The sequence below is a fragment of the Pleurodeles waltl genome, chromosome 6 (genome assembly GCF_031143425.1).
Source record: "Pleurodeles waltl isolate 20211129_DDA chromosome 6, aPleWal1.hap1.20221129, whole genome shotgun sequence".
Taxonomy (NCBI): Eukaryota; Metazoa; Chordata; class Amphibia; order Caudata; family Salamandridae; genus Pleurodeles; species Pleurodeles waltl.
This window is the reverse complement of record NC_090445.1, coordinates 8,406,868-8,431,389: the sequence shown is the minus strand read 5'-3', so window position 1 is coordinate 8,431,389 and position 24,522 is coordinate 8,406,868. Positions and strand designations below refer to the sequence as shown.

At 44.2% G+C, this 24,522-nt stretch overlaps 1 protein-coding gene across 6 annotated transcripts in view; it reads left to right on the top strand.

Annotated features, from left to right (window-relative positions):
- Window positions 1–24,522, top strand: part of DNM1 (dynamin 1) — a 714,309-nt gene that overhangs the window by 276,365 nt on the left and 413,422 nt on the right. For all 6 annotated transcript variants that reach the window (XM_069236983.1, XM_069236985.1, XM_069236981.1 and 3 more), the window contains exons 8-9: window positions 1,645–1,780; window positions 4,054–4,121. In XM_069236983.1, the coding sequence (XP_069093084.1) occupies window positions 1,645–1,780; window positions 4,054–4,121 (204 nt within the window). The remainder of the gene's footprint in view (window positions 1–1,644; window positions 1,781–4,053; window positions 4,122–24,522) is intronic.

Genomic DNA, 24,522 nt, shown 5'->3' with positions numbered 1-24,522 from the left:
AGAAGACAGGGTAATCCTTCACACAAACCCAAAGTTTAATCCTAAAGTCCCTTCAATCTTTCACCTCAATGAGCCTTTGATCTTAAAGACACTTTAACACTGTCCGAAAGGGTTCCTCATTTTGTAGACATCAAGAGGCATCAAATTCCACATAGACAAGGCCAAGACTTTTCGTAAATATAATCAGCTATTTGTGTCTTAGAGCGCACCCCGGAAAGGGCAACCTTTTTCCCAGCAGAGCATAACTAGATGGATAGCTCTTGCAATTCACTTTTGTCACCAGGCAGCAGAAAAGCCATTACAGACTTTGGTGCATGCTCATTCCACACGATCTATATCAACCTTAACGCCACTGTTTGCTGGTGTGCCACTCCAGGACATTTGCAGAGCAGCTACCTGGAAGAGCAGACACACCTTTACACAACACTAGTGTCTGGACTCAACCACTGAAGGGGATGTTGCCATAGGCCAAGCTGTTCTAAGGCATCTTTTCCGATAAAGGTGAGCTACCTCTTTCTTACCACCATCCTCTTTCTAGTTCTGCACATTACATAAAATGTGTGTTTTTTCTTTATGTTTAACTACATCTTATGAGTTGTGTACAGAGTTATGTCGTCATTGATACTATGTTTGGATATCATTTTTTTCCTAATGTGAAACCTTGATAGAACTGTATTCTTAACTTCTCATAGTGCTCTGTGCCATTACTGCTGCTTTCTACTCTGATTCAAGCAAGTTCCAGTGCTGGAGTAAGAAGAAAGGTTACTTACCTGTAGTTCTCCAGTATTGGAAAGTTTTGTAGATTCACATGCAGCCCACCCTCCGCCTCTGAGAAGCTCACCTTTCTCTCCTATTTATGGTTCACCTGCACTTGTGCTGTGGAAAATCTTAGGGACTGGAGCTTCTCTCAGGAGTGCTGTAGATGGAAAGGCAGCCTGATTGGCTTACATAGAAGTTTGGTCTCTTTTTTTAAATAGACTATGATAGGTTACACAATTGAAGGGCCTAAGGCCCTCATGTTCTATATTTCACTTTGCATTGTTATTATATGGTATTGGGGACTACCATGTGGATGACAGGGAATGATTCAAGCATGTGACTCTATGAAAGATTCCAATACAGGAGATCTACAGTTACAGGTAAGTAAATTGTTTTTTTCCCTCTGTTCTAAAAACACTCCTTTCTTTACTCAATACTTTCTTACAACACTCTGGTTGCCCTATCTCTAATGATGACTTAGTCTGTCCTCCTATCTTACTGTCAATCCACATCCTATTTCTTCATACACACTCCTTCCCTCTCTTACTACACCCTGCATGCTTTCTTCTGGTTCATATCAAGTGCTATTGCTCAGGATTCACATCCCCTCCCCTCTTTCTTGACACCTATGAGAGTTTATGCACACTCTCCTGACATTCGTGTGTCCGTCCTCTGTTTTCAAACAAACCCTCTCTCACTCTCTTGTAACACACATACTCTTTCCTGTCTCCAAAGAAACTCTTTCTCTCCCTCATGACTCATTAATTACATTTTCTTTTCTGATGGCACACAGACTCCCTTTCCTCTCTCATGACACACTGTCTGCCTTCTCTTTCACAGTGTTTATGTGCTGCCTGTGACTGTATTCTTTGTTATTCTCTTTAGGATGGTCCAGCAATTTGCTGTGGACTTTGAGAAACGAATAGAGGGCTCCGGAGATCAGATTGATACATATGAATTGTCTGGTGGTGCCCGGATCAATCGCATCTTCCACGAGCGTTTCCCATTTGAACTGGTTAAGGTTTGTTGGCTTTGTCATGCTACCTTGATTAGTAATCCCTACACTCTCACCTCTACCTCTGATCCTGTGCACCTCCTGTCAGCTCTCTCTCTCCCTTCCTTCTTCTCATCTTCCCTCTGGCTGTCCAAAAGTGAAGGTGGACAGCTACTACTCAAGCAGACACCGCAGTCAAAATCAAGTTCGTTCATCCTGGACACAGTCCTCTTCTTCAAAGTAAGCATCAGCAGGAAAACAAAATCAGCATGGTTCTGGCTCTTGCTCCCAAAGAAGTTGAGAACCTTCGTCTCTGAAGCCAACTTCAGAATAACAATCCAGGCTCTGTTCTTCTTCCTCCTGAAAGGAGACAATGCCCTCCACTAGCCCTAACCACCCAACATCACACTGTTGCACTGAAAGTCTTCCTACACTTTCCAGCAGGTCTCATCAAAGACCCGAAATTTTTGCCCATATGTATGACTCCAACTCAACACTGACTTCCCCTACAGGCCTACCTCTGTAAGATCAACAGTATTACCTACTTAACTGCAAGCGATGGCATCACTGCATTCCTAGAAGTAAACCACCTCAGCCAAACAGCTACACCAGTGGATAAAACATTGCGGGAATGGAAACAAAAGGCAAAGTTGTAGAAAAGAGAAAACCAGAAGACAGTACTTCTCTCCCGATGGCCCAAGGATCTGGTACAGCACCCTTCAAAGTGAGAAATGCTGTGCCGCTCCTACAAATCAGAAATACCCCCAGAATCAGGGTTTCAACGAACTTTACAACACTTCAGTTTAGTGACCGCCATGTACGCCACCATTGTATATGCCCGTTTTAGTGCTTTGGTGCTCTAGCTAGAATGTATAAGCATTTTTTTTTTTACTTGCCTATATCTTTGACACTGTTTGACGAATCTTAAAAAAAAAAAAAAAAAGCACCCCGGTGATTCTAAATGCGCATGGCAAGTTTCTGGGTGATTAATCAAGCAGGGCCTGGTCAAAAAGAGGGGTTTTTTGGAGGGGGGGAAGCAGGGTGGATATGCATTTCCAATGTTAATCCCCATAGGACCTTTGAACACAACTATGGCCTGAACCGCTGGATGGAATTACATTAAATTTGCCAGAAGGCTAGCTTTTGATAAGAGGATTAGGCTTTCACTTATTTGGTGTAAATCTGTCTAGTAGTTTTGCCGATATTAAAGGGAAAACAAATTTGTATATCTACGGCTGTGGATCCTCCTGGTCAACTTTGAGCTCGTCAATGGAAATGCACAGTTAGAGTGCCATCTGGGAACTCTGCTTCAGCCAAGTCCCTCCAATAAAATACAAGGAAAAGGGGCCAAGGTCGGAATACCCTGAACTCCCCCTTCCAACCCCCCTCATCCCCGCCCCTCATCCCACGCACTTTTTTTTTTTTTTTAAGAGCCAGTGTGGACCAGATCCGGGAGGCATACATACTAAAAAAATTGAGGAGGGGTGCGCACGGGCCTCCTTTCTGGGCTTATACTAGCCCCGGAGACCACCACCTCCCTGGGGCAGAATATGTAAATGAATGCAGGGGACCCAGCAATTACCCCGCCCCCCCCCAAGCCCTCCCCAAGCAATTAGCCCCCCTCCACATCACGGGTACAGCCACCTCACCAGGGCAGAATATGTAAACAATATGTAAACAAAAGCGGGGGTTGCCACAGAGCCACCCCATCCTCCCCCAAAAGGCAAGACCCCCACCCGGGGCAGAATAGGAAATTGATGCATTTCCCCTCCAGTCCTGGGGTCCACCACCTCCCTGGAGCTAAATTTAAAAATTTTGAGGGGGCCGCATCTACAAAACCAGAGAAATTCACCAGTTATAGCTAGTTATCTCAAGTAACTATAACTCATGACCTAAGGTAACTATAACTTGCGCCTTTGCCATGGACTGCTTATTACCCTACAAATTACGTCACTCATGACATCTTTGATAACATCATTGATATTATCAATGTAATATTTGCTGTAAAATTGTTGACAAAAAAACTGTGCATGGCGGGGGCGCGAGCAATAGTTACTTGAGATAACTCTAACAGGTACACAGTTGCCTCTTTCCCCGTGTCTCCTCCTAATTTTTTTTGCCTTTATGTCTTTCCTCTTGGATCAGATCTCCGTCTTATCCCCCTCTTCTCCATGTTCTTTTCTTGTCACTCTATCTCTTCTCCTCTACATGAGTCCTCACCTATCCTGTAATTAATGTTCATGGCAAGCACTTTATCCCTGAAGATCCTTCTCCGGTAACTGGTATTCTCGTTTCTGCAGATGGAGTTCGATGAGAAGGATCTGCGGCGGGAGATCAGCTACGCAATCAAGAACATTCACGGAATCAGGCATGTGTTATAGAGTATGCTCTTTTTGATCTAGCACCCTGAGTAACCAAAGTGCCTTTGCAGCTTTAGTCACTGCCCCTGGCATTTTGGTAGCTATGTGACATTTCACGGTTTGATTTGAGTTTCTGAGGATGTAAGAAGTGTTATTAAAATGTTGCCACTAACTCTACTCATTCCCACTTCCCGATTTGAGCTTCATGTGAGTCTGCATGCACCACAGCTGCACTAGGGCACTCGGAGGCAGGCACTCCAAGGCCCTAGAGAATAGAGCTCTTGAGTCAGTTAATGGAGCTCTTAGGACCTCCTGTATCAGTTTGCTACCTGAGGCCCCATGAAATGTCTACCTAGTGCTGACTCTGTTGCCATTTCAGAGGCACTGGCTTGATCTGAAGTGTCTCAGCATCCTTGCAGCCCTTTCCACTGATGGTGGATGTCCAAATACCCATAAAGGCCTATGAACTGTGCTCTGTAAGATACCATGATTCATTGCACACCCGCCTGATAGTCAAAGTCTCCTCCTGGTCCATCACAAACTACTGTCTGAGGCACCACATATACATGAGTGTGATGCTTGTTGAGGGCATTGAAGCATGTGATTTCTCAGTATCTGTGATTTTGCTTCATATCCAGTGAGAGGCTTGAGGCATCAGATTCCCCAGGTCAGAGACACTTACAGGCCCCACACAGTCGGGTAGTCCTGTCTGCCCTTAGTGAGGGAGACTTCAAGTATGACCTCTGTATATGCTGGTCCTGAGACCTTTGTGGTAACCTCAAAAGCCCTGTGTTTTAAGCACTGTGAGGCTTGAGAGCCTTCATTTTCTGAGACACAATCACCATTGTGGTTGTGATCCCCAAAATTCCACATATTGATCCCTCTCAGAACACCAGAATAGGTGGAGCTATATCTTTTAAAGCTACTGATGGAGAGTGATGTTTATGTAAAAGACTAATGTAAAGTGTCATATTCCACCACATCCTGGTACTCAACAGATCAGATGTAGCAGTGTGCCCCTTTAATCTGAGGAGAATCCAGCTACCCAGGTGGTCAGACATGGTATTGTGCCTTTGATGGATGTCTCTGCCTAACAACAAGCCAGGTGTTGTCCTACATTGAAAAGGTAGAGAAATCTTCACATCTCAGCCAGGTCAAATCCCATCTGAGAGTTAGTCTTTGCTATTCCTGGTTCCATTTGTGACAGAACTAAGGACCAGTGTATTGTCAGATGTGGAGCCCTCACAAACCTATGCATCCTCTGGAAGTAATTAACACCAACAACTAGTTTCAGAAGTAGAGCCGCTGATGCCATTTCACCCTCTGCACACTCAATGTTCTCAACAGGAGACCGCAATGCCCCCTCCTTCTTTGGTGACTAGTTTCTGCCCAAGTCACAGTGTTGAAATACAGCTCTCACTGCTCCTCCCCGCAGTGAGCAATTCCTAGCCACGTTGAGTTAGAGTTACACATGTATTTCCACCAGCATGGGTGGGGGCATCATTCACTCTGTGTAGGAAACTGTGTTCCCTCTGCAGGAGGCACCGTCACAGCCTAGTCCTATCTTGTCATAGAGTTGGTTCTGCATTCAATTACCCACAACCCTCTGAAACAGGATTCAAACCCATGATATGTCACTGTGGCAGACGCCTCTGAGCTCTCCTCACACCTCAACATCAGTGGAGTTTTTATCTCTCCCTCATACAAACACGTTCAGCTCTGTAGATATTATGGCTGTAACACAACCTCTCCTTTAGGGGAGCTTCATTGATCGTCATGGGCACTGATATGTTTACCCCGTGCCCAGGATCCTGCAGCACTTTTATAAAATATATAAATATATATATATCTATTAAAAGGCTTTATTGGTCAAATTGTTTTTGTTTTTCTTAAAAAGCCCCTGCAGTAAATAAGTGACAAGAAAAACTCTCACCAATCGTTTTTAAGGGAAAGGGAAGCAATAATAGGCGGCATAGCACAGTAATGTTCAGTTGCAGAAGTTGAAAATTGGCACTGGTCTTTCATAGAAGCGCACACCACCAGTATCACATCATGCCTTACTACACATACATCGCTTACACTCACTCTGGGTGCTGTATATCTGTGTGTAAGACATATTCCTGAAGTACATCAGCTTCATCCGTGACTCAGTGGATGCTACTCCCAAAATAATTCACCTCTAAGAAAGACTCTCACTCATCCAAAGAGACCTCACACACTGCACACTCATTGTTTCCCCCAGTATTGTATCTTTCATAGATTCAAATGTTTGAATCATCCCAGTCGTCGAGGTGGAAGTCCCACGGTAACCTGAAATATACATAGCAGTAAGTATTATACTAGGCCTCAATGGCCTATACAGGCACTGTTATAGCCTATCCTTGTTCTTTTATTAAAAACAAAACAAATCTGAACTACAACCAATCAGGCGACAGCACCCTCTAGAACACTCCCAAACGAGGCTGGTTTCCTCAGATTTTCTACTGCACGTCGTGTGAAAAGAGCCTCCCTGAGCTCTGCTCAGCTTCTTTCTCTACAGCTATTCTGACAGAAACATTTCTTTCAGATATCTTAGAATTCCAATAGACAGGATGTTCCAACAAACTAAAAAATTACTATTCAGAAATTGTGACGAAGCAGCCGTCCACGACTCAACCGTCAATGACATGTCTGACGACAGACTCGTCGACGACACAACTGTTGACGATGGACACAGCGTCAAGAGAAGCGGCGACCGATCCGACGACGACCACTACAGGAACGTCAAAACTTCTCCCTCTATCATTGATAACTGTCGGAAAGAAAACATCTACAATCCTACCAATGAATACCTCCCCAAGTAAGGTATTACTGTATCCTCCTCAACACCTATTAGATGACCACGTGGACGGATATTCTCAAGATGGAGTGTTTGGAGTGGCCAACAGTCCGTCACAACTCAGTGTCAAATGTCAGGATCTGGTTGATGATGACCAATAACAGGACAATTATTCTTCAGCAAAAATCCAACCAGATCCGTCGTATTCTGCATATGGTGAAAGACCTCTCTGTGCCAAGTTTATTAGTGACAGATCTCCAAAACATGTTGCATGACTACTTCAGAAGATTTCCACCCTCAGTACCAGCAACTCCGACCACACAGCAGTATGATCTACAAGCAGGACTGCGGACCCCTATCCCCAGCCATCCAGGGACACTGCTCAGACTGGATACGAACATCCCTTTCGTACAGCCACCTCAGGATGATCCTCAGTCCATAGATGATGAAAGGAAAGAGGGAGAAATACCTGAAACTAGTTTTGAACTGCCCATTCTCTCCTGAGAAACAGAAAAAAAGTCAGTTAGAGCCATACCTATAGTTGACTTCATATGACAAGAAGTATTGAAAACAATGAAAAACCCAGCTACAATACCTTCCCGAATCCCCTGTTTGGAGAAAAAAATATAAAGCCCTGGAAGATTCCCCAGCTTGTTTAATTGGGCAACCAAAGCTGGATTCTGTGGTGTCTCAGACGGCGCAACGCCGCTCGAAGAACCCAATATCATCCCCGCCAGATAGAAAAGGACACCATCTAGACAACATAGGAAAAAAGTTATCCTCAGTAGCAGCAATAACTGGCAAAGCTAGCATCTCATTAGCCATTCTAGGCAGATATGATCAACAAATGTGGGCAGACGTCCTCATACATTGACCTCTTGCCTGAGGATGCTAAACTAGAGGCAAAGAAAGTGTTGCAGGAGGGAGAACAAATTGCGGCCTAAGTGATTAATTGTGCGATTCATATCTCACTGACGGGATTTAGACAACTGGCGGGGGCAGCAATATTGCGCAGACAGGGCTGGCTGAAATCTACCTTTTTTAGGCCATGGGTACAAAGCAAATTACTTGACATGGCATATGATGGGGGATGCCTCTTCGGCAAGCATGTGGGTGAGATGTTAGTCTATCAAGGCAGATACAGAGACGGCCAAATCCCTAGGTACACTGCAGTACAGAAGACAGCCATTTCGTGGGGCTAGAAGCAGGAGAAGTTACTCCTTTCGTGGTGGTTTCCAATCATATAGACAACAATACTAAACTGCTCAAACAGGTTTTTGACAGCAGTATGGGCAGCAGCAGCAGCACTACAGACTACCACCTACAGCTGCCTACAGGCACCCCACGAGGAGAACCGCTGCCCGTGGCAGAGACACAGGTAGAAAACAATGACCACGCATTCATACCAGCTACCAGCCCCACCTGTGTTTCAAAGATTGGAGGCCGCATCACTTACCACATCCTTCAGTGGTCAAGGATAACATCAGACAAGTGGATACTGGATATAGTATCCAGGGGACATACGCTAGAATTCATCCAGAAGCCTCCAAATACCCTCCATGAGGACCACAGCCTCCATCATTAAAACAGCTCCTCAAAAAAGTATATTCAATGATACGCAAAGGGGCAATAAAAGTTGTTCCAGTTCCGCAGAGGGATTGGGGCTTTGAGGGCCTTAAACAAGTTCCTGAAAAAACAAACATTTCGTATGGTAACGCTTCAGGACATTCTACACCTCTTAAACACAGGAGATCACATGACATCTCTAGACCTCCAACATGCGTATTTCCATATCCCAATACATCGAAACCATCGGAAATTTCTCAGGTTCAAGGTAGCTGGTATGCATCTGCAGTTTCGAGTCCTCCCATTCGGATTAAAATCGGTTCCCAGAATTTTTGCCAAAGTGCTGGCCCCAGTAGCGGCTCACCTACGTCAACTATGGATACAAATATTTCCATATTTGGACGACTGGCTCATAAAGGCATCCACAAGAAATCAAGTGGTAAAGCACGCATCCACTTGCCTCCAGTTGTTCAAGACTCTAGACCTTACCACCAACTATCGCAAATCACACTTCCATCCCTGAAAGCAGTTGAATTTCCTAGGAGCGATACTGGATACTATCCAAAGCAAGACATTTCCATCTCAAGAGAGACTGCAAAAGATTTCCAAAATGGCTCAAAAGCTATCAACAAAAAAGTTTGTTTCAGTTTGGAATTACAAATCATTCATGGGAATGATTTCCTCATGTATTCCACTGATTCCAAATTGCCAACTGCACATGTGACCTCTACAGGAGCAACTAGATGCTCAGTGGCTCCAAGTGAATGGCTCCTTCGACGATCGAGTTCAGATCACATCGAAAATAAAAGCTACCATGTCTTGGTGGAAAAAGCAGACAAACTTATCCAGGGGCCTTTCATTTCTACAAGTGCCAAAATATATAATGACAGATGCGTCGCTTGAAGGTTGGGGTGCCCACCTTCAAGATCTACAGATAAGTGGCAACTAGACACAAAAGGACAAACAACTTCACATAAACCAACTGGAGTTGAAAGCAACCGATCTGGCACTGAAGGCTTTCTTACCAAAAATACGAAACTCAGCAATTCTCATCTGAACTGACAATACCACAAGTATGTTTCACCTGAACAAACAGGGCCTCACAAAGTCCTTGGAGCTTTCACGTCAGGCACAGAGCATTTGGGAATGGGCTATAGAGAACCAAATTTCTCTGAAAGCAGAACACCTGCTATGACAAGCCAACCTCCGAGCGGACTCTTTGAGCAGGACAATCATCACTATCACGAGTGGGAGCTCGACCAACAGGTTCTAAATCTGCTTTTCCAGAAGTGGGGCAAACCGAATCTGGATCATTTTGCCACCTTAGAAAACAAGAAATGCCCATGTTATGCAAGCTGGCATCCCCAAAAAGGGTTGTGGAGAAATGCTTTTTTGATGGGATGGTCAGGAATCTATGCCTACGCTTCCCCCTGATCCCCAGAATGATCAGCAAAATGAAAGCAGAGGGATGCAATCTCCTCCTATTGGTACCCAGGTGGCCCAGACAGATGGTTCACAGAACACCTTCTGTATTCGGAGCAACCACATGTTCTACTCAGACATCAGCCCTACTGACCATGCACCAGGGCCAAGTCAGGCATTCAAGTCCTTCATCTCTTCACTTATCCGCCTGGGTCCTGAATTCAATGAATACTCCACCTTGAGCATTTCATCGGAATGTAGGGAAATATTAGCCAAAGCCAGAGCGGACACCACCAATACGACCTATAAACTTAAATGGAAGCATTTCTGTTTGTGGTGTGTTACGGAAGGAGTCCATCCTATGACGTCACCTCCGGAACAAATACTTCCTTATTTATTACATTTAGCAAAATCCGGACTTTTGTATTCCTCAATAAGGGTGCAGATGGTGACAGTTTCAATATTCCGCCGCTGTCAGCAGACCTCATCGCTATATTCTGCCAGGATTGTAAAACAATTCCTCAAGGGCCTTTTTAGAGTCTTTCCACTGGTGCTTAAACCTCCACTATTATGGATATTAAACTATTAAACATAGTGTTAGGACACCTCATGAAGCCTCCTTTTGATCCAATCCACAGGTCAGAATTAAAATTCATCTCTTGGAAGACATTGCTTTTACTAGCTCTCACATCAGCAAAAAGAGTGAGTGACATACAAGCCTTCACTCCAAATGGTGTTCTACTTAGAACAAACCCTAAGTATATACCAAAAGTACCATCAAACTTCCATCTAAATGAGCCAGTGGTCTTAAGAACGTTTTTTCCTAACCCACAAACGGTTGCGAAGAAAGTGCTGCATTCGCTAGATGTAAGGAGATGTTTAAAGTTTTATCTTCAAAAAACACAAAGCGTTTGAAAATCGGACCAGCTATTCATAGCATATGGAGATACAAGGAAAGGCTTTGCGATATGTAATCAGACCATTGCCAGGGGGATCGGATTAACTATACAATTTTGTCGTGCCCATGCAGGGAAACCGCTGCGCAGTAAGGTTAAAGCCCACTCTACCAGAGAGGTAGCCACATCATCAGCTCTCTTCGCGGGGCAACATGGTCCAGCCGGTATACATTTACAAAGCACTACTGCCTGGATGAAACTAACAAAACGGATACAGCCGTTGGGCAAGCAGTGCTGAGACATCTAGTCCATTAGGGTGAGCCTCTCTGGTTATCCCACCTTCAACTTGAAAGGTATGTGATCTATACTTGCCTATGGTTATCGTTATTATTGCTATTATTCTTATGGTTATTCTTATTATCATTCTCAATAAATATGTATATTGTTTTCTAATATTAGCTGAGTGTAGTATCATTCCTCCTATTACAGATATTATGGCTAGAATAAACAATATTACTGCTCGCTACTCTAATTCAAGCATGGGAATCTATGAAAGATCCAATACTGGAGAAGAAAATTGGTTACTTACCTGTAACTATTGTTCTCCAGTATTGGTATCTTTCATAGATTCACATGTGACCCACCCTCCTCCCTTTAGAGGCTCCCCCTAATTCTGAGACTATGTACTTCACACTCGTACTAGAAAATCTGAGGGAAACAGACTCTGTTGGGAGTGTTCTAGAGGGTTGTAGTTCAGAATTTTTTTTTTTTTTTTTTTTCATAAATGAACTTGGATATGCTATAACGGTGCCTCTATAGGCCATTGAGGCCTAATGTAACCCACTGACTGCTCTGTATATTTAAGGTTACCGTGGGACTTCCACCTCGACGACTGGGATGATTCAAGCATGTGAATCTATGAAAGATATCAATACTGGAGAACTATAGTTACAGGTAAGTAACCAATTTTCTTCCTTGTTCATCTCACATAATGCAAGGAACCCCAGTAAAAGCAGGACACTCTATGAAGAGGCTATACTCCTTGAGCAGCCTGTACTCCTCTATGACCCAATACTTTGGCACACCTGGTGATGATGACATCTTATCTCCTGCAGAATCACTGCTGCAAGCTTTTCATCAGCTGATGACAAAGCCTTTCCATAAAGGCTTGAGTAGAGGTACGGTAAGCTGGTTATCCCTGTGGCAATGTCACCGACTATCGGCTGAAAGATAGTTGAAACTCTTACTCTGTCGCCGTATCTGCTCAGGTTAGACATGGAATGTGTCTCTGAAAGGCAATTCCAGCCTTTTCCAGAAAAAATATAGACATCCAGAACAGGATCTTCTTTTTCGACTGGATCCCCAGCCGATTACATTGTTTCTGCAGGAAGGAGTCACCTGCTGCTCCTTTCTGTGTGCCACCTAACTAAGAGACGAAGCAATTGGATTCTGAGGGCAGGAAAGTTTGCATCACATACACAGAATCAATAAAAATGTTGTTTTGCTGTGGAATTGTCTCCAGCTGTTTGCAGGTTATCTTCCTAGAGAGAGAGAGGCGAGGACTTTAGACAGGGATGATGGTGCGAAACCGTGTTATGTACCTATTGGCTGTGACTCACAGGTCTCAAACCAGAAGCCCAACAGAGAATTCTAAATCTCCCTTTTTCTGGTAACTCGCTTTTTGGACGTCATAGTGATTAAGAGATGCAATATGTAAAGTCCTAATCGGAGACATTCAAAGCAGCAGGTTTAGAAAACAAGAAAGGAGCTTCAGAAACATCATGTTTGTAGCATGTGTGGCTCTAGATACAAGTCCTCTGCATACTCAATCCATCTAGTCTTGGTCTTGGATGTTGCAAGATGTGTTTCTTAGAAGAAGTCTGCTCGAGCCACAAGGTCTCCTGTGACCCCTTCCTTATTAGAGAATGCTCATGGGCACCGACTCTATTGTTAAATTGTTTTTCTTCGCCGTCTGGTTCAGACTCACACTGACAAGGCTCTCAAACTAAATGCATTTGATCATGTTTTGGAGGAACTTTGCAGTAAGAACTTTGACCCCCCAATGCTAAGAGAAGTTTTTCACCACTGAGGACCAATGGACATCATCAAAGCAAGACCGGGTAACTTTCACATGGGTTCGCCCAACCTTTGGTGCGGCAATGCCCCGTCAGGGCTACGTCTCCTCACTTTTCCATTGACTCCAGAAAATGAGCTACAATGGGTAATGGAACTTATGCCTTTTAAAGAGTGCCCTCAGTATGACTCAAAATACCCCTGGACTTACTAACCTGCAGTCTGCAATCTGTGCCTTTCCCCAGATCAGAGGCGCCAGGTATGCCTTCTGCTGGTGCAAGAAGACTCGGGCAGCAAAGAGATCAATACCTAGCACACCTCATGATTCAGTACAAATCCATCAACACCACGGCCAACATCTTTGGTGAGGCTGATCTCTTCGACACCAAGGAATAGGACCAAGAAGACATCAAATCCCAGGGCCTGCCTTCAGACATGCCCAGCCCAGAGGGCAACAAAGCAAGAGAAATCTGAACAGGAAGATGTTCCCTCCATTCCTACTAGGGGCCCGAATAAAATTGATGCTAAGGATCAATAGTATCGACAACACTTGACAACATAAAACTCATAAACAGCCACTCACAAAGATGGAGTACTGCCCTCCTGGGGGACGGGCATTAAGCCCATCACATAAGACTCTGCCTTCATCAAGGCTTCCCCTCCCTTCAAGCTCAGGTCAGCACTGAGGCAATGCATCAGACCTGAAAAGGGACTCAGATAAGAAGGGCCTTGATCCCCATCAGTGCTCAGGCTCTGATAAACTGAAACCACTGGCAAAGCTGAAAGACTCATCAACGTCAGCACCTCAGTCTGAGCCAGAAAAAGGCCCCGGATTTTAAGCCAACTTCAAAGTCTGCCTCAAAGACGTCAGAGCCGAAAACACCATCCACCTTGTAGACTACCCTCCACTTCTGGTTCTGAAGTTCCTCAAAGGGTAATCTTGGATAGGCTACAGGAAGAGATTGACAAGAGGCAATGTTAAATCACTGTTCACCCATACATGGGTAACATTTATTCCAAGGACCCAAGACTTTGGAAAGCATGCCAAAGAAAAAGAGACTGACTTTCGAGAAGGAGGCCACGCTGAACTTTCCATTGGACGCTCCGCCATAGCATATTAAGCATGCAACCACTAACTAGCTTTCCTTATGCGCCTGCTTTGCCTCCATCACCTCCACATGAAGAGACTCCAGCATCTTTTAACACATGAGGGGGAGGTCAAGCCACCGAACGTCCTCCATAGTCGAACATGAAATCATAAACATGTATGGTAGCTCCATTTGTAAAAATAAATAAACAAAAGACTTTCCCTATTTAGGAGTAAAAGTTAGAGTCCAATTAGGTACCATAGCGAGATCCACATAAACTAAAAACACATTGCGGTTCCTTGATAGATCACCTTTAATAATGGGGACCTAAGGGATGTCAAAAAACAAACGCTGGATGGTGTTTTGAGGACAATGGCTCAAACTGTCTCTCTGAGCCAACATATTTCTGCCCTAAAGTTTAGCCTAAGCAGGTCTAGGACATTCTTCAGGGCCAAGGATCCCTAAATTTACAGTCACGAAAATTACACAGTAATTAAAAACAGTAAACTCAGATGAATCCCACCTGAGTATAGCTATAGATATATTAACCCTTATTTAGGGGATACCACACCTGTCAGTTGAATGTGTTCTTCAATGTACCAGTTAATGAAGCTGCTCTTGCCAGCAGAATGGTTACCCATAAGCATCACTGTGATCTTTTTGCTGGGCACCAAGAATGACAGATCCAACTTCGTTGCAAAAGTGAAAAGACCGCTCTCTGGTTCTTTGTACAGCCTGTGCACGTTTGCAGGGTCCTCTCGCTCACCGATTCTCTGCACACCATGGACGTCGCATTAGCTGCCGCGCAAGGCTTGATCCTGCCGGACATGGTAAACACCGGGACGGACATCGGAGGAACAAACACGTCAGTGCAGCAAGGACTAAAATATTTCATCTGATAAAAACCAACAACTAGTTCTGCGCATGCGCAGAACACCACAGATGGAATCACTCTCCACATTCAGCCCTTCCTCGGCTCAATTCTCAATGCTGTCATTGACAAAGCCTTCCCCTCCCTGCAAAGAGGGCTAGCCTTCTAGCAGCTACTGCCTCTTTTTCAGGCAAATTGTTACCTTACAGTCAAATGAGTGATGGCTTCTTGCATTGCCACAGTTCCTCTTGACTGATTGCATATGCATCCATTGCAAAAGTGTTTCTCAACACAGTGGTCACAAGCGAAGGGTCATCTACAAGATCTACTGTTGGTAAAGACTAATACTCTTCAATCTCTGCTGTGTTAGAACAGCAGCAATTTGCTACAGGGCAGGCCGTTTGCAGACCCATTGCGCACTTGAACATCAGTACGAACACCTCCCTCTCTGGGCTAGGGCTCATATCTACACCATGGTAGTTCAGGGTCTCTTGTCATCCCAACAACAGGAGTGAACTTCTAGGCATCCACCTAGCCCCCAAAGCCGCCTTTCAGAACATTTGGAGCATGGTGCTGCTTATCAAAACCAACAACATGATCGCCATATGTCATCTGCAGAGACAGAAGCACTCATGCCCGCACCTGTCAGCACTGGCGCAAAAGATTTGGCATTGGGCAATTCACCATCAGATACACCTCCTAACAGAGTACCTCCCTGGGGGTGGACAACAAGTTAGCAGACCTGTTTAGCAGGATGCATCAACAAGTCTATGAGTGAGAACTCTATCTACCTTAAACAAACCTATTTGCCAGGCATGAAAATGCAAAATGTCTAATCCGCTCCTCCAGGTTTTTACACCCGCATTCCATGGGTAATTACCTTTGGAGGATATTTGCCTATGCTTTTCCTTCTTTCTCACTCATTCCATATGTGTTGAAAATGCTATAGCAAACATCCCTCATACTGACCCAGACAATCCTTGTTCTCACCATTATTTGAGATGTCTGCCTGATATTCTCTCCAGCAGGCTGGACCATCCCACTCAGGAACAGGTTAAAATCAGACCCCAAGCAGCTCAATCTAGCAACCTGGCACCTGAGGTTTTAGGGTTTGGTTATGAAAGTCTTCCAAAAAAATATGTAGATATTCTAAAGGATCTACTACCAAGGCTTGTTACGTACCAAAATGGAAGAGATTTGTCCACTATTGTGACTCTAAGAATCTAGACCTTCTTAAACCTGTGACATAAGACATTATTTGCCCTAACTACAAAAATCACGAATAGTATATACTTCCATATGCCTACATCTTTCAGCCACTGCTGCATACATGCAAAGTAAAGAAAAGCCCTCTCTTCAGAAATCCTCTCATTAAAGCCTTTATGGAAGTCATTAAGAGTGATTCGACCTAGGGTGTCACCTGCCCCTCTATGGGACATCAGTAATGGTACTCATTGGACTCATGTTTTCCCCTTTTGAGCGATTACATTCCTGTCCCTTGCAATTTCTTTCTCTGAAAGCAGCTTTCCTAATAGCCAGTACATCATTAAGGCACATAATTGAGCTGCAAGCCCCCAATTTGTAAATACCTTTTATCTATGTTCATGCGGATAGCGTTGTCCTGCGAACTGATCCTACATTTCTTCCTAAGTTGGTCCCTTCTCGTTTCATTTGAATCAATCAATTGAGCTACCAGTCTTTTTCCCTCACCCAGACTCTGTAGCAGAAAGCGCTCTTCACACTCTAGAGGTACAGCCTTAATATACTACATTGAGGGAACCAAACGTTTGCATACAACTCAAGAACATTTTGTTGCTTTTGCTAATCCTTTTACAGGCCACCTATGTCAAAAGCTGGCACAGCTAGTTGGATCATTAAATGTATCCAAACATACTGTCTAAGAGCCAAGAGGGCTTTGCTTACTCGCCCTAATCCGCGTCATACCAGGAAAAAGGGCACCTCTTGCTTTTCTAGGGAATAGTCCCTTTGCTGACATTTGCAAAGCAGCTACATGGTGACCTCCACACACTTTTACCAAGCATTACTGTGTACATAGTTTTGCCGTCAACAGGCTAGAGTTCACCAAACAGTATTAAGAACTTTTTTTCTGACAGCTGCATCATCCACAGGCTAGCCACCGCTTTAGGAGAATGCTTCTTTACAGCCTACGCAGAGTATGTGTCTCTACAGCCACACATACTACAAACAGAATGTTACTTGCTCTGTAAGCACCTGTTTGTAGCTTGTAGTGCTGTAGATTCACATGTGCCCATCCTTCTCCCCGGAGTCAGTGTCTTGTTTGTACATCTTTGTAAGGTTAACTATTTACTTTTATATACCACTTGCGTTGTCACCACAATCTCATTACTAGCTATTGCATACTTGCACTCACCGGCTGTGCGAAAACCATCTAACAATGGAGTCGGTGACCATGCACATTCCCTACTAATGGAGGAGTCACAGGAGACCTTGTGACTCAAGACTTCTTCGAACATAAGCAATTTGCAATGTCTAAGCCCAGTACTAGATGGAAGGAGTATGCAGAGCTATCTACCTTTCCATTAATTTGAAACCAATATAATATTTGCGACCATGTCACAACCCATAAAGCATAAAGTGCAGGATAGTGAGGTCAGTCTCTCATTCTTCTCATCGTCTATGTAAGACTTCATGAAAGCAAAAATAACCTATGTGCATGGCAAAAGGGAGTTGGGAGAGAGATTGAGAGAAACTTGTTCCAGCATATGGATGGTTGGAAAACCTGCACTGGAAAAGCGGGACCATTAGTAATAGCACTGCATCTTGAACAGATGTTAGGAGATTCCAACTTCCCTATCGAAAGGCAAAGCTTGCAGTAAACAAGGAAGTTCCTGGACACAGGCACATTAAATAGAACAAATAAATCAAGTTTTGACTCACCTAGTGCGCAATGCAGGCAGATTGCGACTAGCCCCCAAGTGTTCAAAAAATTGTGTTGAAGAACAGATTGAGAAGGAGAGGACTCTGAGAGCCAATAGGGAGAAGGTTATGAGAGGGGAAATCAATCACAAAAATTCTCAAAGTCCAATGAGATAAGGACTAACTGAGCTGAGAATGAGGAAAAATAGCAAAGGTGCAGGTATGGAAGTGAAAACTGAAGCAAGTGAAGAAGTTGTAACTACTTTTGCCAGACACCTGTTTAAGCCTGTGGGAGGTCTTCATACAACTCTGTCTAAATTACTTGGAAGGGTTTGTCACTATGCCTGGACCTACAGTGGCTGGTGTAGCGTACTAAACTATAATGTCCTGGAAGTATCTGTTCTGTCTTTTCTGGGCTACTCTTTCTTCCAAGGTGCAAGCCCTTGATTCAGGACTTCTGACGCCTACTATGCATACATTTGTGACACAATAATACATCAAACCTGTGACGAAGAAAAAAATATACCTGACTCTGATCCCTTCCTCTGCTCTGGAGGGAATGTTCACCTCCACACTACTTGGTGATTTCCTTCGATAGAAGTCAAAAGAAGGCTGTGGGGTCCATATATTCAGCTTCATCAGAAAAGGGCGTGAAGAATATTTTCTTGTGGACATAAAGGTCTGTCAGTCTTCAGCCGCTGCGATGAGCTGCCCGTCCTACTGCACTTTTGGAATTATTATAGACCTTGAACACAAGGAAAATTGAGATGGTGTCGAGGCCTTCTTAAAAGAAGGCGCACTGCCCATAACAAAGTGGACAGTAGACGCTACCAAGAACTATTTGTCATAGGGTTTCCTTCAGACACTCATTGCAACAACGGGTGAAGCATTCTCCTCACATACGACAAAATGGTCTGGCTGTAACCTTTTTAGGTACTTCTTTGTTAGATGTAAATGATGAGATCCGGGGCATAAAGACAAAGGCTGAAATCTTAAAATCTGCAAAGTTTATGCAAGTAGTGTTCAAACGTTCTGTTTAAGGGGTATGGGAGGGGTCAACGTAGCTTACTTAATACTTTTTTGGAAGAGTCAACTGCAAAAATAAAAACAAAGCCTTTTACAACCACAGGTATGGACACCCCCTTCAAGCAGTGACACTCACTCTGCCTCCAGCTGTTAACAGCTGGATGCTGTAAAGGTCTATGGAGTATCCTTCTTGATTGCCCAAGAAAGGCTGACTCCTTCCAGTACCACGAAGGCACCCTACAATAAACAGGCCATATGGAAGGTATCAGCGTCCACTTTGGATACAAAAGCCACTAAGGCCAAAAAACCTCTTGGCTCTTGATTGAAGGTGAAGATTATGCATACATAGATAAGCAAGGAAACAAGTTCTCCCTAGAATCAGGGAAGCAAATAAAATCCAAGCAAAGACATCCCATAGGAAATTAAGAGTTTCCGGGGTGCAAGGGGGTGATGAAAAATAAGGGAGGAACAATAACCTCTGAAGACAGGTGACTGGGGAAAAAAGGATTCATATATTCAGCAATGGCATACAATCCTTTCCTTGATGGTTCCAGGAATCAAGGGAACTCCTGGGGGTTTCATTCCAAAAAGATTTCTCAACTCATTTGTAACAGATGCTTTGATGGAAGGATTGCGAGCACACATGGTAAAAGTCTCAGCTCAGAGGAAGTGGGTTTCTTTTGATCACAACATGCTGGAGCTGGGGCCCAAAATCCTTTCTACCGTCAGTTTCAGCAGTGCCCATTCTACTTCAAATGGGCAATTCAGTGCATTGCATTAACAACTGCAGACACCCGATTCAGAGCTCAGTAATGAGAAGAACAGATGATCTAGTACTCATCCCAGGCAAGGAACACCTCATTGATTGAAGTGCAAATGTGCTAAAGCAAGCATGTGTCCTAAATAACCACATTCTGAGACGTGTCTCTCACTCTTGGACTACCCCTCTGTTTGACTTCTTCACCTTGGAAAGAAAGCTAGAATGGATTACTTTGTAACCAGTTTTCCAGCTCTTCAGTCAGTAGTGAATGCTTAGTTGATAGGTTGGTTGAGGACATTGGTCTAACCTTTCCTTAAATTCCATTGCATCTCCAGGTGGTTGCCAAAATGCTACAAAGCAAGATGACCACTATCCCAGTTGCACCAAATGGGTGGTATCGGAATCTGTTTCATCTCTTGCTACAACCACAGGCCAGCTCTTCTCCCCTGAATGTTAAGCAAACATTTGTCATCCCAGCATGCAGTAACCAAGCTTGAATGTAGAGAGAGATAGATATATGTTTGTGTGTGATGAATAAAGATGAGTAGCACTGTTTAGGAGCCTATCAAGGGGACATTTTTTTTCCTGAATGTAGCTTTTCGGATTGAAGAAATAGCAACTTCAAGACTGCTTTGCGGCATCTTCTTTGTAAAACGGGTTGAAAGTGTTTAACATGAATTAGACAAAATGCAGTCTGTTAAACGTAGACTGGAAGCAATGAAAAACCTATCCTTTCTCTTTAAGATCTCAGGTGCTTCCCCCATTAATGATGCACTCACTGGCAGTCATCTCACAGAACCAGTTATATTTCCAGCTTCTGTGAGTAGGATCTCTTAGCACATGTTTCACACCTCTGTTTTTAGACAGAAATTTGTCATCCATACAGTTTTTTTCCACTCACTATACATTTATTACATCCATCTACCGATTGAAGTCATTTTTTCCTAGTTCTGGAAAACTTTTCCAGACAGAATGCCTTCTTTATTAGAGAAGTGCCCTTCATGTGGAAGAAGGCAGTTTCAGACCCACTCAAGGTCGGTGTGGTATGTCTCCCGGCTTCACGCTCTACGAAGGAGTTTTGATACATTTTATAAAATGTCAGAGGACTCAGAGGGATGCTCCAGGGCATGGGAGCAGAAGAGAAGAAGAGGAAAAGGATGGAGGAAACATGTGTTTGATGGCATGTGTAGCTGTGGATACACATGCTTTGCATACATCTGCCATCTAGTGTTGGGCTCTGAGTGTTTCAAGTTGTTTTTGTTCAAAGAATCATTTTGAGTCACAAGAACGAGTCACTCCTCCTCTCGGTGATACTGTGCATGGGCATAGAATCCTTTGTTAGATTGTTAATCTCTCTGGTGTCGGGTGTTTTCCTCTCACTCTGGTATTCCTCGGCTCGGTCTATTCCGAACTCTTCTTTACCATCTCTTTCAGCAACGGTACTGTATTTCGATCGCATTTTGTCTGTCTAATGCACTTGACCTGAAATTCTACATCGAGGTTGGTTAGCCACCCTTAGGGGCGACAGCGCCTGTCTCAGGCCTACTACTCTACGTGGTGTTGAGAAATGCAGGGCTGATGGAAAACACTTCCTTTCGGTTTTGCCCTCGATGCCATACGAAATTTCCGCACACCGATCAACACCTGGTGTGTAACCTGTGCTTGTCCCCGGACCATAAAGAAGAAACCTGCAACGCCTGTTTTGATCCAAAAAGACACTCCGGGACTGAAGAGCACGTTGATTGCAGATGGCGTCGAAGACACCGGACAACACTCCTGATATCTTTGGGGAAGAGCATGCGCAAGAGGAAATCGAACACGAAGATGCTTTCTCCATAGAAGATTCAGAGTGGTATGTTCAATCGGACATCGAAAGTCAGCCTCTTACCTCGGTGCAACCTGTGAGTACATCAGCCCCGACCTCCCATGCAAAGACTTTAAAAAAGCCTCACAAACAGGTTTTCGGTCCACCACTGCCTTTCGGCCATGGTCGGATCCAAAAATTACATTTGGACGCCCCACCTTCGGGCTTGGCACCGAAAATAGCGAAGACTATAATGTCTTCAGCATCGACCTCTGGCTTGACACATTCTCTTTCAGCCTCGGGATCGAGTCGAACCTTTGATCCGAGTGCTTCGCTGCAAGCAAGAAGCCATCTATGTCCAACAGAGCCAACAGCTTCAAGTCGACACAAGGCTACTGCTCTGAAAGCTTCGGAACCGAAAATTCTGCCTTCCAGAGACTCAAGTTTTTCTTCGGAAGCAGCTTCACCAGTTGAGCCAGTCCTTGAAATAATGGTCGCTTGTCAGCACCTACTCCATATTCAAAGGGGAACAGGACAAATGATTGCTTCTCCTCGTGTCCCAATTAAGAGGAAACTTACTTTTCCAAGAGACCTTGGACACAGCTCCTCCACCTAAAAAGGTCTCCAGAGACTAGGATAAGGCTCCAGTTCAACCTCATCCTTCTCCACCAAATTCTCATGAGCTTCCTCTTACTCCTCCACAATCTCTGCCTATTATCGAGCCACAGTTTTCTGCACAAGGTTTACCACCACCTCAGGGAGATGATTTGGGGGATATTCCACAAGACGTAGACCCCTGGGATTCATGTGATCCAGATCCCATACTTCCAAATGACCCTGATTTATACCCTGCATGCTTTTCACCTCCTGAAGACACATCATATCAGCACGGGCAGCTGCATTTCATAAGGTACAAATACATTCTGACCTAATTGAGAAAGATTTTCTCTTTGACACACTGACTACCACCTATAAAGAAAGTCAGTTTCTGCCCATGCTACCGGGCATGTTTAGACATGCCACAGGCATTTTTTAAAAGCCTGTTAGATCCAGAATTATTACTCCAAGGGTTGATGCCAAATATAAGGTGGCCCCTACATACCCAATATATATATATATTTGGTCACAAATATCCCCTGATTCTATTGTTGTCAGCACGGCACGTAAACGCGCTAAGTCAATTAGTGAGAGATGCACCTCCCCTGACAGTGAGAGTAAAAAACTAGATGCAGCAGGAAAACGAGTAGCTGCACAAGCAGCCAATCACTGGCGTATCGCCAATTCACAGGCACTCCTAGCATTCTACGATAGGGCCCACTGGGATGAGATTGAAGACCTCCTCCAGTATCTCCCAGAGGAACACTGCAAAAGGGGACAGGAAATAGTTTCTGAGGGCCAAACTATTTCAAGTAATGATACCAAGTGTGCCACTGATGCAGTTGATACTGCTGCACTTGGTATTAATACCAGCATCATTATCAGAAGGCATGCTTGGCTCAGATGTTCAGGTTTCAAGCCTGAAATCCAACAGGCAGTATCTTAATGTGCCTTTTGACAAAGAACATTTGTTTGGGCAGGAGGTGGACACCACTATAGAAAAGCTGAAAAAAGATTCAGAAACAGCAAAGCTTATGGGGGCCCGACTACACCACGAAGGGGTAATTTACGTCGCTCACAATTTAGGGGAGGGTTTAAACCCTCATCTAATGAGCCCTCCACCTCACAAACTAAGCAAGGCACCCATTTCTATCATAGATGTTCCTTTAGAGGTTCATACAGAGGTGTGAACAGTAAAGGCAGAGGAAAGGCATCCACCTCTAGAGGATCCACCTCTAATACAACGTCAGTGACTACTTCCACTGGCTTACACCTCTCCAGCAGGGGGAAGATTAATGCATTTTTATCCACAATGGTCCAATAGCACCACAGATCAGTGGTTTCTATCAATTATCCAACATGGTTACTGCTTAGAACTCATCTCCACTCAACCAAATATTCCTCTTTGCACTCAACTCTCACATGCCCATCTAACTCTTTTTAAAAGAAGAGGTACAATCCCGTCTTCTCAAAGGGGCTATAGAGCCAGTTCATCTCTCACAGCAAGGGTTAGGAGTGTATTCCCTATGCTTCCTTATACCAAAGAAAGAAATGTCACTAAGACTGATTCTAGATCTCAGAACACTCAATCTATACATTCTCTCTCAGCATTTTCATATGGTTACTCTCCAAGATATTCCCCTATTACAGCAAGGCAACTTAATGATGCTTACTTTCACATTCCCATTCATCCAGCACACCGCAAATACCTCAGATTTATCATTGCGAGGAAACATTAGCAATTCATGGTTTTACCATTTGTGGTCACGACCGCTCCCAGGGTCTTCACAAAATGTCTAGCGGTAGTTGCAGCATTCCTCAGAGAACAACACATCTATGTCTTCCCCTACTTGGACGACTGTCTCATCAAAGCCAGTGCCATCCAACAATGTCAGCGTCACACTCCGCATACAGTAGACCTTTTCCACACTTTGGGATTCACATTCAACTTTCTCAAATCCCACCTCCAACCTTTACAGATACAGCCCTATCTGGGGGCAGTTCTCAATACTCTGTCAGCGTTGGCATATCCAAGTCGAGCTCAATTTAAACTTTTCTCTCACAACTACAAGAAAACCACACTTACACAGTGAGAAAAATGATGCAGTTACTAGGCATGATGGCTTCCTGCACTGCCATAGTTCCCCATGCCAGACTACACATGCGTCCCTTGCAGCAGCGTCTATCTCGTCAGTGGTATCGGTCGCAGGGTCATTTCCAAGATCTCATGTTGTTGGACTGCCAAACACACAGCTCTCTGCAATGGTGGAATCACACCAACCTTTACAAGGGATGGCCCTTTCAGGACCCTGTGCCTCAAGTCACTCTTACTACATATGCATCACAGACAGGTTCATCTCAACAACCTCACAATACAAGGTATCTGAGATCCCATTCAACAAACATCTCACATCAACTACTTGGAGTTACAGGCAGTCTTTATAGCACTCAAAGCCTTCCTACCACAACTCTCCCACAAAGTGGTATTATCTGCAAAAGCAGGGGGAGCGGGGAGACACGCTCTTCTCCATTGTCCGTTCTTGCACAATTTAGAAATGGGTAATCCACCACCACGTTCACTTACTGGCAG